The following is a 15,153-nucleotide window of genomic DNA, read 5'->3' on the forward strand; positions in this document are numbered from 1 at the left end:
ACGAGATGTGTAATTGTTGATTTATAGACTGTAAAATTAGTCTCTTTAATTATTAGTTCATCACGTGCCAGTCATAGAAGAAATCTAAAAATAGGGTAATTTATACAAAATACCCATTGAGCTTAAAATAATTATCCTTCTCTACCCATTTGAAAATTATTTACGATATATACCTATTATCCAGTTAAAACTAATTACCTAACCTAGCTTAGCTTGATTTGGCTTGGTTCGGCTCGATTTGGCTCGGCTCGGCTTGGTTCGGCATGACTTGGCTTGGCTAAAAAAAATAGGTAGGGAGAAAACTTTATGGGTAGGGGTGAGTAGGGCTGTGCATAATTTGGTAAATACCGAATTACCATACCGAAATCGAAATTTTTGGTATTTGGTATGGTATTTGGTTTATATTTTTTAAAAGTTGGGTATTAGGTATGGTATTTGGTATTTTTTTTAAAAATACCGAAATACCGATACCGTACCGAAATATATATTGGATTAATTTTAAATTTCATGTCATCCTTGCAGCCCGCAATTACCATAGAGCTTAAGGAGAATGTTTCTAGTTCCATATTCTTTAGTTAAAGCCTGTGGCCTGTGCACCACCTATTTTTGTCTATGTGGTTAATGGATGTTACCCGAATGATTTAGGTAAACAACACTTGTGAAAAACTTATTTTGGTCACATTTGAGAAGCTTACTGGTGTCTGGTATATTACGGAGATGCAAGTTAGAGCTTTAGACCAGACATACTTACATGTTGATGAAGTTTGTAAACGCTATTCTAATCTTATGCTCTTGTTTATAGAAGTCCCATATATGATGTATAGTGTTGTTGCATTCATAAGATTGATTTTGTTGGTTAGTTATAATTTTAATTTTGCTGGCTAGTTAAGGTGTTATTCTCCCCTAAATATAACGTTCAGAAGTTACTTTAGAACCAAATAAATTGAAATTACCGTACCGAATAAACCGAAACCGAAAGGCAAAAACCGAATTTTATTAGGTATGATATTGGTATAGCATTTTAGGATACCAAATACTGAAAATATCAAACCGAAACGTCAAAATACCGTACCGACCGATGAACACCCATAGGGGTGAGTAAATAATTTGTGGCGAATGGGTATTTGCAAAATATCCCCATCTAATTATTCACTCTCAAAGATTCTTATCACAATGTATAACTTTCGCATGACACTATAAACTAAAACAAATTCTGAAAGTTATTATTCTGACACTAAAACTTTCCCATGACACTATAACATGAGGAATCTATAAGGTGGAGACATTTTCTCTTGTGTGGTCCCTTTTAGTATTCTTATTATTCTTTAGTAGGAACAGTATTTTTTAAAACAAAAATGGAAAGTAGTAAAATATATTGGGCTCATATTGTCACATTATTAATTAATTAACTATACAATTCTTGAGCAGTGCTAGAACATTATTAAAGTAGTAACTTGTTAATTTTGTCTTATAAAAATATTATATCAAAATAATTTTTTTTGAAACAGTAATACCGCTCATGTAATGATTGAAAAATTTGTGAGATGTTTCAACATAAAAAGTCATATTATAAAGTAATGTAATTGAAAAGGAAAAAGAAAAAGAAAAAGAAAAAGAAAAGATAAAAGAGTGCTCGTAAATGCCATTGCTCTGTTTTTTATTTTTACTGTGTCCACGGCAGTCACTCTTTCGCTCAAGATTCAAAACATTGAACACTTTCAGCTCATTTTGTGTTTGACTAATTGCCCCAACAAAGGTTTTTGAAGTTTCTCTTTTCGTCATTGCCCTTAACTAAATTGTCTCAAAAAGAGGTTGTTCCTTTTTCTTGTTCGTTGTGCTCCTATTGAGTTGAATACCGAAAAAAGATCGATGACCCTTTTCTTATTGGAAGAAAATGAAGTAACCGTTTGCAGTTGAACTCAAGATTTGCTCATTTCAAGTTCAAATCTGGCGTTTTCTTGAGGTCAGAATTGACTTTTTCTTTTATGGGTATTGGCCTTTTGTTGACTTCATTCAAGATTCGGTTGATGGTATTGTGCTCTTCTGTTACAATGTTTTGATTCTTGATAGACATGGCTTTTCATTGTTTGAGTATAGATCAATACTTAGAAAAGTTTTGAATGTTGAGCAATTGACAGTGTAAGAAAAGTTTTGAATGTTGAGCAATTGACAGTGTATTGTGATTGACTCTTGTGCTGCTAAAAGAGTCAAATAGTTGGTTGAACTTTGCTTCGAGGTTGATTGAGCTTGTGCTGAATTTGTCATTATTGAGGATATTTTCAGTGTACTTGATGTACTAAGATGGAGTTATTATCTATTCTGGTCTTTATAAGCTTTCCCTCATTTTAAGCTAATATAGTTTCAGAAATTTTCATTATATTGATAGAGTTGGATAAGGCCTAAGGTATTAGTTTCGTGTGTCAAATTCAGTGGACATCATATTGGTTACTTCTGGCAAGAGTCTCTTTGAAACAATTTAAGGTTGTCTGATTACTATTATGGCTTCTATTAGAAGAACATTGTCCCCAGTGCCTCGTCCTGGTAGTACTATGAATGGAGAAGCATGTCTTGTTGCCTCTCCTTTGTCCAAGTCATCATCATGTACTCATAGCTATACACCAACTGGTACGTTGCTGTCTTCTCTTGGTTCATTGGATTATGCATTGTACAAGGTTCAAACATTTGTACTTGGTTTTTTGTCGCGAAGATCTTCTAGGCCCCTGGAAAGGTCAAAGTTGAAGGGGCTCATTTGGAGGAGAGCTCTTCTTCAATTCTTTTTCTGCTTCGTGCTTGGAGTATTTATTGGCCTCACTCCATTTGTTTCACTAAATTTGTCAACAAATTTTATATCTAAACATCAAGCTTTCTCCTTTGAGGTCGAAGAAAATGCTCGCTCATATGACGTATCTAGAAATGTGACTTCAACCACTGAGGACTTGCCTATCGTGGATAATTCGACATCAGAGCCTAACTTATTACATGTTGAACTGAAAAAAGAAATTTCCAACAATACCTCCTTTAACCAGTCACTTGAACAAGAATTTATGTTGTCCCGTAACCTTTTGATTATTGTGACACCTACAGAAACTCGGCCATTTCAAGCATACTATCTGAATCGTCTAGCCTATGGATTAAAGTTGGTGCCTTCTCCTTTGCTGTGGATAGTTGTTGAGATGAATTCTCAGTCTGTTGAAACTGCTGATATATTGAGAAGAACTGGAGTTATGTACAGGCATCTTGTGTGCAGCAAGAACATAACTGATGTGAAAGAAAAAAATGTGCACCTAAGGAATGTTGCACTCTCTCACATTGAAACACACCATCTAGATGGTATTGTCTATTTTGCTGATGAGTACAACATATACTCTGCTGATTTATTCGAGCAGATGAGACAGATCAGGTACTCTATTTGTTAAATTTTCTTACTTTTTGCGTGTTAGCGACCTTATTTTACTTTTGTGACATAAAGCCAAGTGGAAGAAAGTTTCCAGTAGGATATATCCTTAGGGAACATTACCTATGCTCAATTTGGTTCATAATTGCTTGTTCTCATTTCGATAATCTCGCATAAGCTGTTATTATTTTGTTTATAGTTATATTGGGAAATTCATGTTTAAATCCTTAACAGGTCAACTGTCATTTGCATCTTGATCACTCTGATCTTGGGTGCCTCTCACTATATCTTTTCTCATTATAAGCATTTGTTTTAAACGCGATGAATCACGCCCTTCTAGGTAATCCGCTGAGTCTGTAATCCTATTTATCAACTTTTTTGATAAAAAATTGTTGTATGCAGCCGGTTCGGGACATGGATTGTGGCAAGACTAGCTGAAAATAATAGGAACGTTATCTTGCAGGGTCCAATCTGTAACGCCTCTCAGGTTATAGGTTGGCACACTGAAGGTAGAGCAAAAAGATTTCAGAGATTCTATGCAGAAATATCGGGATTTGCGTTCAATAGTACGATACTTTGGGATCCTAAGAGGTGGCACCGACCAACACTAGAACCTATAAGGCAGTCTGATACAGCCATAGCTGGTTCCCAAGTGAGTTTTGTGTTCCTGGATCTTTGATGATTGTTAATAAAAATAGATATTCTGTTAGTGGATACTTCTTCAAGAGCATGGCTAGTGAAAATGTATTTGAAGTTGGAGCACTGTACCCAATCACCCTTGGGAGAAAGGGATATTACAGCTGTTATCTGTGTTACCGTGTGCGAATATGTCAACCCTAATGATTTTATTTGCAGGTGAGCACATTTATCGAACAAGTGGTAGAAGATGAAAGCCAAATGGAATGCTTACCAATGCACTGTTCGAGAATCACGGTTTGGCAATTCAACACAGACACGTTGTACCCATATCCTCATGAGTGGCTTGTGAAGAATTACTCAAGCACCATTACTTCAATTGGATTACAATTTTGACATACAGAGAGATTCTTGAGCATTAACAAGGTGCGTGAATTATGTCTATATATTCCCCATGAAGCTCCTTACTAGCTCTTTTACAGTTTTCTTTGTTTCCAGTTTTAAGTTTATTCATTTATCTGTTGTAACTTCTACCGTATGAGTTGTCCGCTTGTCATGCTAGAAGAAATAACCCCCTTCTTCCATTTCCTCCTTCTCCACTGTCGGTTTTCAATTTGCTGCTATAATTTCAGCGATTTCCATATGTTTATGACGACATCATCATCATCATTATTAAGTATTTTGGGAAATCACATGCTGAGGAGTCTCCAACCTAAGTCACAATTTCCAATTATGAAAACTATGAGAAATAATACACTGGAAAACTATATTATTGATGTACAACAACAACAACAACAACCCAGTATAATCCCACTAGTGGGGTTTGGGGAGGGTAGTGTGTACGCAGACCTTACCCCTACCATGGGGTAGAGAGGCTGTTTCCGATAGACCCTCGGCGCCCTCCCTCCAAGAACTCCCCACCTTGCTCTTGGGGTGACTCGAACTCACAACCTCTTGGTTGGAAGTGGATGGTGCTCACCACTAGAGCAACCCACTCTTGTCCGAGCTGTTTCCGATATTATTGATGTACATTAACTATAATACAAGAACCCCTATTTTATAAAAATATACAATACCTACGCTATTCCTATTCTATGTAGGACTATGCTTATTTACATAACAACTAATTATCTAACACTCCCCCTCAAACCGGTGTATACAAATCACACGTACCGAGCTTCTTACATATGTAACTAATATGAGGATCAGTGAGAGACTTGGTGAAAATATTTGCAAGCTGATCATTCGACTTCACAAACTTTGTAGTAATATCTCCTAAGAGTATCTTTTCTCTGATGAAGTGACAGTCAATCTCAATGTGTTTAGTTCTCTCATGGAACATCAGATTTTATGCAATATGAAGGGTAGCATTATCGCTAGAGCTGTCAAAACGGGCCAGCCCAAGCCTCATGGGCTTTTAAATTTGGTGGGCTAGGATGGCTCGGCCCGCCACATGAATGGGCCTTAAAATGACCAGCCCAACCCAGCCCTTCAATGTTTTTTTAGAAAAAAGAATTTCTTTAAATCCTTAAATAATTTTTTGTGGCATAGTCGATTAATCATGTAAACAACATCTGTTTGCTTGATATGCGTACAAAAAGCTTGATATGTGACGAGGAATCTCGTAATTGAAATGCAAATTCTCTATATCTCTAGCTCTTCTTTTTTAAAGTTACATGAATATTTTCTTAATGCTTTTCTTTCATTTTCCTCAAATTCAGGGATTGCTTCATTAAGTTTATATGCTGAGGTTTTTTAACTTAGGATTAACATCATTTGCTGATTTCATCATTACAGTCCTTAAATTTTTTAAAATTCCTGAAATTTGCTAGTGGTCAATTTTTGTTTTTTGTGTATTTAAAATTGATATTTTTCTATACTGAAGAGCAGTTTAAATATTAGTAAGATATTAAATTAATCCAAACTGATCATTGGCCACTTAAAGTAATATTTTCTTTTGAAACAAGATTATTATTGGCCACCTAAAACTTTTCGAGTTCGTTATTAATTAAGCGAAAGAAAAACTAGTTTTGTCATATTACTTGCATGTCAAAAATCTAAATTATAGTTGATATGGAAGGGTAAATAAGCAATCTAGGGTTGGGGAATGGGGATTGCATTTAATAGTTTTTTTAGTTTTTACTTTTTTAAATGTTAAATATTTAATAGTTAATTAATTTGAATTTAATTAATTTTTGGCCCACGGGCCGTCCCAGGCCCAGCCTCGGTCAAGCCTCAAGGGCCAGCGGGCTGACTTGGGTCAGGCTTATAAGCCTTAGTTTTAGATGGACTCAAAAAATCCTAGCTCAACCCTACCCAAGTAGCAGGCTGGGTTGGGCTGGCCTCACAGGCCAAGCCCATTTTGACGACTCTAATTATCGCACACAAGTTCCATTCTGCTAATTTCACCAAATTTCAACTCCTTGAGCAATTGTTTGATCCAAACTAGCTCACATGTTGCCATAGCCATTGCTCGATATTCTGCTTTTGTACTAGACCGAGCAACCACATTCCGTTTCTTACTCTTCCAAGGCACCAAATTGCGTCTTTACTAAAACACAATATCCGTATGTAGAACGTCTATCAAAAGATGATCATTCCCAATCAGTATCTGAGTATCTAACGATCTACTCATGGCCTCGATCCTCAAACAATAACCCTATGCCCGGAGCTGATTTTACAGACCAAAAAATGCGGACAATTTCATCCTAATGACTATCACATGGAGAGTCCATTAACTGACTTACAACAGGTCTTGTCACTGTGAGGTAATTTAATTTACCAACCAACCGCCTATATCTTTCAGGATCGCTAAGCGACTCCCTCTGTCCTGGCATAAGTTTAGAATTCAGATCCATCTCAGTGTCAACAGGTCTACAGCCTGTCATTCCTGTCTCCTCAAGAATGTCTAAGGTATACTTCCATTGTGAGATCACAATACTTGAGCTAGACTGAACAACCTCAATACCTAAAAAATACTTTAATCTGCCCCGATCATGAGTTTGAAAGTATTGAAAGAGGTATTGCTTCAATTTAATAATACCATTGACATTTGAAGCAGAATGCCGATAAAACATAGAGTGATCAGCTTCACTATGAGTCATGCCAATCTCCTGGATAACTGTGTTGAACTTACCCAACCAGGCTCAAGGAGACTGCTTTAGACGATGAAGTAATCGGTGCAAGCGACAGACAAGGCCACGAGACTCCCCGTGAGCAACAATGCTCAAAATCAGGTGGTTGCTCTATGTAAACTTCATCATCAAGGTCACCGTGAAGAAAAACATTCTTAATGTTCAACTGATAGAGAGGCCAATACCGAACATCAGCCATGGATTGATAAAGACGGACTGGTGCTATTTTAGTCATAGGAGAGAAAGTATCATTGTAATCGAGCCCAAATATCTGAGTATATCCTTTGGCAACAAGACGAGCCTTATGTCGATCAACCTGGCCATCCAGACCAACTTTGACTGCATAAACCCAACGACAACTAACAATAGATTTACTTGGAAGAAGAACAAGCTCCCCAGTAACACTCGTATGTAAGCAGACATCTCGTCAATCATAGTATGTCGCCATCCTGGATGAGACAGAGCTTCACCTGTAGACTTAGGGATGGAAATAGAGGACAAAAAAGATATAAAAGTATAAAACTCCTCAATGGTTGGTATGGGTAAGACTTCTGTGGGTGAGGATGTTGGAGGAGCTATAGTAAACTCCTCAAAGGTCGGTATAGGTAAGACCTCAGATATATCAAGGTGGTCGGAAGAGGTAAAGCAAGGTCTAGACTCAAAAAATGTGACGACAACTGACATAAGGTACCTGCGAAGATCAAGTGAGTACAACGATATTCCTTTTGAACACGAGAATAACCAAGGAAAACACACTTGAAAGTACAAGTAACTAACTTATCTTTCCCAGGGGCTAAGTTATGAATGAAACATGTGCTCCCGAAAACAGGAGAGGGAAGAGAGTATAAAGGGTGATTGGGGAAATAATACTGAATGCTGAATCTGAGTTTGGATGGGAGATGAAGGCATCCGATTAATCAAATAACAAGTTGTGAGAACTGTATCGCCGAAAAATGCAACGGAACATGAGACTCAATAAGAAGTGTGCAACCAGTCTTAATGAGATGCCTATTCTTTCTCTGCAGACCCATTATGCTGAGAGGTAATAAGGAGATGTCTGATGAATAATTCCTTGAGAAGTTATAAGCTGCTGAAACTGAGAGGATAAATATTCTAAGGCATTATCACTGCGAAAAGTGCGAATAGAAACACCAAATTGATTTTTGATTTCAACACAAAACTCTGGAATATAGAAAACAACTCAGAACGATCTTTCATTAAGAAAAGCCAAGTACATCTTGAATAATCATTATAGAAACTAACAAAATAACGAAATTCCAAGATTGAGCTGACTCTACTAGGACCCCGTATATCAGAATGAACTAAAGAGAAAACAGATTTTGCATGACTCTCAACACTACGCGGAAAGGTGGCTCAGGTATGTTCCCAAGCTGACACGACTCAACAATCTAATGTAGGCAAATTAGGCACCATCTTCTGAAGCTTGGAAAAATTCGGATGTCCTAAACGTCTGCGAATTAGGTTTGGAGGATCTGTAACAGGACATGCTCAGGAGGGATTGAGTGAGTTAAGGTAGTAAAGGCCTTGTAATTCACGCCCTGTGCTAATCATTTGTCCCGCACTGTGGTCCCGCATAATAAAAGAATCATCAATAAAATATATACCACAATGGAGGGCACGAGTCAAACAATTAACAAATGCAAGACTAAAAGGACAGCCAGGGACATAAAGATTGAATTTAGAGTGACAGAAGATATGGGATTAGCTTGTCCAACTCCTTTTGCTTTAGTTTGGAATCTATTGGCTAAAGTAACAGTGGGAAGAGACTGTGAATATATAATATCCGACAAAAGTGATTTATTACTAGGTATATGATCAGAAGCGCCTGAGTCCATGACCCACGGTCCAAGAGTACTAGACTTAGAAACACAAGCAAAAGAATTACCAATAACAGAAGTATCAGTCTGAGCAACCGAGGCTACTTGTGGAGATGTCTGCTTACTTGCTCGATACTGAAGGAACTCATTATATTCCCTTTCAGATACAGAAAATCCCTGGTTAGCTGTAGTCTCGGTCCGAGCAACATAAGCATTTTTGGGTGGTCGACTATGTAAAGAATAACACACTGTATAACTGTGTCCAAGTTTATTACAATAAGAACATTTGGGTTGAGATTTTCCAAAACGACCTCCTCCTCGTCTATTCTCCATAGTTTGAGATGCCCGGTTTTTCACTGTCCGGGATGCGAGAACAGAGGAGTCAAGTGTCTGTGATGAGATCATTTGGTGCTGCAACAAGGCGAAATAATTGAGAGAATAATTCATTAACTGTAGGGACGGTCAGACTAGCCAAAATCTGGTCACGTACTGAATGAAGGCCATTAGGAAGTCCAGCTAGTGTAAGAGCTAAAAACATATTCTGTCGTTACTCTTGTTGCTTTTCAATATTAGCAGAAACTGTTATCAACTTCTCAAATTCCTCCATGATTGCATGTACTTGTTCCACGTAAGTAGACATATCCAATTCCTATTTGTCAAGTTTGTCATTCGCGCTATCACATCATAGAAATGAGATATGTCATTAGTATATAAAGTGTGAGCCTTTTCCCAAACTAAATGACACGTCTGGAGTGAACAAAACAAGGGCATCAGCTTGAGATCAATAGATCGCCACAAGATACTATGCAATTGAGCATCTATCTTTTCCCAAAGTGCTTTGGCATTTTCATCTCCATCACTAACCTTTTTTTGGTTAAGTGTAGTCCTACATACAATAGGAGTAGCGTATATATTATGTATTGTTATAAATAGGGGTACTTGTATTATAGTTAATGTACATCAATAATATAGTTTTCCCGTGTATTATTTCTCACATGGGGAAAGCCACACAGTCGCCGTGCATCAATTTCCGGCGACTTTCTAGGGCAAATTTACGTCAAATCAATTTCTGTCTGTATTGTTCGAAAACCAACATCACCACAAGGTCCCCCAACTCCCGGCGACCAAACCCCAAAAAAATCTCCGGCATCAGAGGTGTCACGCGCCAATCAAAGTAAGTTTTTTCCCGGCGAGATTTGGTCCCCGCACCGGCGCGTGGGACCTTTTCCGGCCATTTTTTGGCCAACCTTCTTCAGGAAAGCTTGTTCACAAGGCAATTCCCACCCTAACCATCCAGGTTACACCTAATTCCGATAACCTTTTCTTTTTTGGCGACTTGTTGCAAGTTCCGACGACTGTTTCTAGTTTCCAGCGGCTACAATGTCCTTTTTCTGCTGCTTCTTGACTGTTTCTGTGACCTCTTAATTATTTGGTCTAACAATGTCTTTGGGAGTCGATATATTTGGTTCTAAAAACAAGGGTTCCGGAAATTCAAGCTTCATGATTACTTCGGAGCCCTTAATGGGAAGATCAAACTATTTAACTTGTGTTTCCTCTGTTGAATTGTGGTGCAAGGGTGTTCAAGATCTAAACAGAAACTAAAGTTATTGACTTTCTCTATACCACTCTACTAATATCAATCTACATTCTCCGTAATTCTGAGTTTTTTTTTTCTTTCCTCTAATATGGTATACACAACAAGAATTTTAGCAACATAAAATAGCTTATATCAAACCCTTGCTTATTTGCTACCTAACTTATCCTACGAAGCAGCTTGGATCCAAATTGCTGCTTCTTTGCTACCAAATTACCCTAAGATCTTCCACCCACCAAGAGTAGGGATGGCAATGAGGGGAAAGGCAGTACCTAGCACCACTCGAGAGGATCTGGGATGGCGATGGAGGAACAATATGTGGGCACGATAAGAGGAATGGGGGAGGGACGGGAATGGGAGAGGGGTGGGGGGAGGATGAGGACCAGTGGCTGGGCCAGTAATTTCACTAAGAGGTGTCAAGATATAAAGAAGTATACACTCGAAGAAACTAAGGAGATTCAATATATAGTCTATACACGTAAAAAGATAAATTTGGCCTAGCTACACAGTGTGACTTTTCGACGAAGGGGTGTCAATTGACACTCCTTAGTCTAAGGTGGCTTCGCCACCGGATGAGGTGAGTTGCATTTGGGGTGCCAGGTGGGGCTGTGTCACATGATCTTTCGGTATTTGGACGATAAATTAAAATTAAATGCAAATCAAAAGCTTGATTCGAATCTTGAGAAACAAATCAAAAACTCATATTTGGATCTTGACCGCTTCGTGAGTAACGTTAGACAACAATTAGTAACAAGCACTAATCACTAAGAATACCAAGAAGAAACTAAAAGGTATCAAAGAAGAAGTTATCTTACTACCTTGATCTACAAACTAGTTAGGTTGAAACATAAATCTCAAAACAAGAAGCATCAAATGTTCAAAAGAACTCTCAAGTAATAATATTCATCAAAAGTGAAGTTACAATCATGAAGAAAGCACCCCTTTACATAGGAACATATAAGAGGGTTGCTACCAACCCTATGATATTACATAGGTGCATAGAAGGCTGCAACACATTGCTATTCAACAAGCCTTAAAGGCGGGGTCAACATAGAATGGAATAAGTCTGAAGGCAATTTGTAGAAACTAAGTTAAAACACTAGTTTGGACCGCTTGACTTGCTCCATTTTTGGGTTGACTTGGTCCCCAACCCACCTCCTCTTGGACGTCAATTTGGGCCATCACTTGTAAGACTTGGCCAAAAGATCTTCCTTGGGCTCGAGCTCTTCTTCCACCATAATATACTTTTTAACTGCTAATTGAAGCCTAATAAGCTTGTCTTGAAATTCCTTTGTCTCCATTGGAGTTAAGATTTCAGGGATGCTATCACTTACCTTCCTCAAAGACCAAGAATTGTACAATGGGAAAGTCTTTCAAAAGTTTGTGAGTCGCTTCTTCAATTTCTGTCCATTCGAGTACTTGCCTCCTTTAGTATTGACAGATATGGCCATTGCACCACAAAAACATTTAAGGACAGGGTTTAGCAGAGAACTCAGTGTAGTCTTCACATAGAAAAAGTCTACTGTACACTTTAAATCCTCATTTTTTGATAAATTTTCCTCCATCAAGCATGCTTCATGTACAACCAACCAGCCGCAACAAGCTGCTCTAGGGAAGCTTTTGTTCTCCAGATTGCTTTCCAGGGCCAATTCTCTTGTGCATCAGCTGGAAAACAATTGGTAGCATAGTTTTACAGTGAATTGCCATTCTTGTCTCCTTTCCAGACTAGAGAATCTGGTTTATCTGGCTGAGTTTGTATGCCTGCTAGTATGAATAGTAATTGTGCTAAGTTTTCTATTTCACAGTCAAAAAGTTCCTCCTAAGCCCTAAATTGAATCTTTCACTATTCCAGTATTCTGCAATAGTGCCTCTTGGTTACAACTATGCCCAAAACTCAGGGAAGGCCTCTCTTAAGGGATTTGATCAAACCATGGGTCAATCCACGTTCTGGTTTTGTCCATCACGTACTACAATCTGTGTTAATTTTTGAAATTCACCCAAGCGGCTGTTAATTCTCTTCGAGAGAGATACACCATATGCCCGAGCTGTTTGTTTAGTGCACCATGGCCCATCCAAACCATACTTTTGTGATGATAACTTTCTTCCACATTGCATCCTGAACTCTCTAATTCCCAGACCTCCCCACTTTTAAGGGTGTGTAACCCAGCTCCACCTTACCAAGTATATTCCAGTTGTTTCACTTCCTTTTGAGGTGTTGAATGTTATGACATGGAATCCCATCCACTAAACTATTTTTTAGGGTGATTCTATTCCCCAAAGAAAGATATCACCTTTCCCATAAAGCAAGCCTGTTTTCACGTTTTCCACCACATTCTGTCACAGATCAGCATGTCTATGTGACCATGTTTAGCTCCGGCGCGAAGGCCCAAGTACATAGAAGGAAAATTTCCATTTTACGTCCCTATATAGCTGCTAATGACTTCATGTTCCCATTTCTAACAGAAAAGAGTTCACTTTTTCCCAAATTGACATGTAACCCAGAAACAGCTTTCAATATGTTCCCTTTCAAGTATCTTGGTTGTGATTCCTCTGAACCAGAGTACCAGGATATCGCCTGCATATAGGATGTGGAATACCAATCATGTTTTGTGTTTCCCTACCAGTGAAATTTCCTTGATCAATTTCCTTTTTTACTGCCTGCTAATCATTTTACTGAGGACTTGCACAAGTAACACAAAGAGGAAAGGGGACCAGGGATCCCTTGCTTCAACCTTTTTTGTGGCTGGAAGTAGTCTATTGGGGTGCCATTGATTAGGATCAACTACCTGACTGTCTCGTCAAGTTGCATGCTTCCTAATATTGATTCCATTTATTCGAAATCCCATAGTTCTCATCATATCTAGCAAAGAGGCCCAGTTAGCACGGTCATATGCTTTCTCCAGGTCTAGTTAGCAAACGACACCTTTTACCCGTTGCTTTTTCCTTGCATCCAAACATTTGTTGGCCACTATGCGCATCCACAATTTGCCTCCCCTCTACAAATGCATTTTGAGATTCAGGGATCAGTTTCCTAGTCGCCACGTGCAATGTTTTTGTATATGCTACCCAAATGACTGAAAGATTGAATGTCTTTTAACTCTAAAAGTGTTTGGAGCTCACACTAAAACTGCTATTCTTAGAACAAAAATATTGTATGAACTCTTCGTGGAGAAAAACTAATATCATACAAAGAGAAATATGCTTGCTAAGACCTCAACTGTTCATATACACAAGAAATAGAAAGCCTTCTGGATTGTGCACCATCAAATTTTATACAATGATCTTTGGTAACATCAAGGCAGAAGGTATTGGGAGAGTGACCTCATCTTGAATGGTGCCGTAGAGGATAAATATATAAGCGATCAGGAGAACAATAGCATCTAAATTCATTGCTGCATTCTTATTTGACTCTGAAATTTGGAGAAAGACTTCCCTTGACTTTTCATGATGGTGTTATTCCCGTTTTTTTTTCTAGTGCAGGGAATCTGCTGCAAATATTTATCGGACCAACCACCGGAATGCTATCAGTTAACTACACGCTATAGCATCTAGAGAGACGAAGGAAACCAGTTCTCTGCCCCTTCCTGCCTCCCCCGACCCTCCTCTTCCCTTTTCCTGTTCTGCTGCTATATCAGTAGATATTAATTTGTACAGTTGCATAGCGGTGTAAGCAGAAAAATTGTGGCCATGTTGGAAATTATTTACAACTGATAGGTGAGTTTCAAGTTCCCAGTCAATTCTATCAACCGAAGTTTTTGTAATCCAAGTTGATGCTGCAAAGGAGTTTTGTTCTTGAACTGGCTGCATTTCAGTAAGACTTGTGCATATTTTAAAGTGCTAGTTCTCCGCTAACATCTCAAATTGTTTGACATTATCTCATTTTTATACAATTCTTTCACAGATACCAAATTTCAAATTCAATGTTCTTCAACTTTCAATCTTTGATCTGATTTTTCTTTATCAAGCTAATTTTTAAACCATTACTTTAATATCTTCTTCTAGTAATAACTAATATAATTTATAAATCATTAAAACTGTGTCTAGTCCATTTTTTTTTTACATATAAGATGGAATGCATGGAGTATTTATCTTTTCGATTCTTCTTCTGTGTAGTGGAATGCATTTATAAAAATCCAACTGCAGCCCAGGACTAAATGTGGAGTAGCAAAATCATAAAGCGAATTTCTTTTATTGTTTTCTTTAACAATTTTAGTATGCATTCAATTATTTATAGTATATTTTTAAATGGGCCTACTGGCTATCTTTTTTTCATGGAATAATTTTGTTTTTTTTAAAACAAGGGTGAATTAGGATACACCAGGTATAAGGAGACAAGCCTACTAGTTTCAATAAAAAAAAATGAAAAAGCAAGCCTATTATCTTATTATTATATTTCAGTCGATTTTTCCCGAAAACATCGGACCTTCACAGAAGCTAACTTTTAGATGATTATGACTTTCACAAATAAAACCTTTTTCAGTAAAAGTTATTTTGTAAGAAAACTATTCATTAAAGATTCAAATTAAGCTGGTTTCTAACCGGGACCATACAACTATA

The 15,153-nt window shown here is 37.8% G+C and overlaps 1 protein-coding gene across 2 annotated transcripts; it reads left to right on the plus strand.

The window, feature by feature from the left end:
• Positions 1–1,646: 1,646 nt before the first annotated feature.
• LOC107805073 (putative beta-1,4-xylosyltransferase IRX9H) lies at positions 1,647–14,393 on the plus strand. 2 transcript variants are annotated; one of them, XM_016629052.2, is made up of 4 exons: positions 1,647–3,400; positions 3,797–4,046; positions 4,250–4,456; positions 14,072–14,393. In XM_016629052.2, the coding sequence occupies exons 1-3, from the start codon at positions 2,499–2,501 to the stop codon at positions 4,424–4,426; spliced, it is 1,329 nt and encodes a 442-aa protein (XP_016484538.1). In that variant the 5' UTR covers positions 1,647–2,498; the 3' UTR covers positions 4,427–4,456; positions 14,072–14,393. The 2 variants fall into 2 exon arrangements, with proteins under 2 accessions (XP_016484538.1, XP_016484537.1); XM_016629051.2 differs by having other exon boundaries at positions 1,648–3,400; positions 14,077–14,393.
• The last annotated feature ends 760 nt before the right edge of the window (positions 14,394–15,153 follow it).

The sequence above is a fragment of the Nicotiana tabacum genome, chromosome 23, assembly GCF_000715075.1.
Source record: "Nicotiana tabacum cultivar K326 chromosome 23, ASM71507v2, whole genome shotgun sequence".
Taxonomy (NCBI): Eukaryota; Viridiplantae; Streptophyta; class Magnoliopsida; order Solanales; family Solanaceae; genus Nicotiana; species Nicotiana tabacum.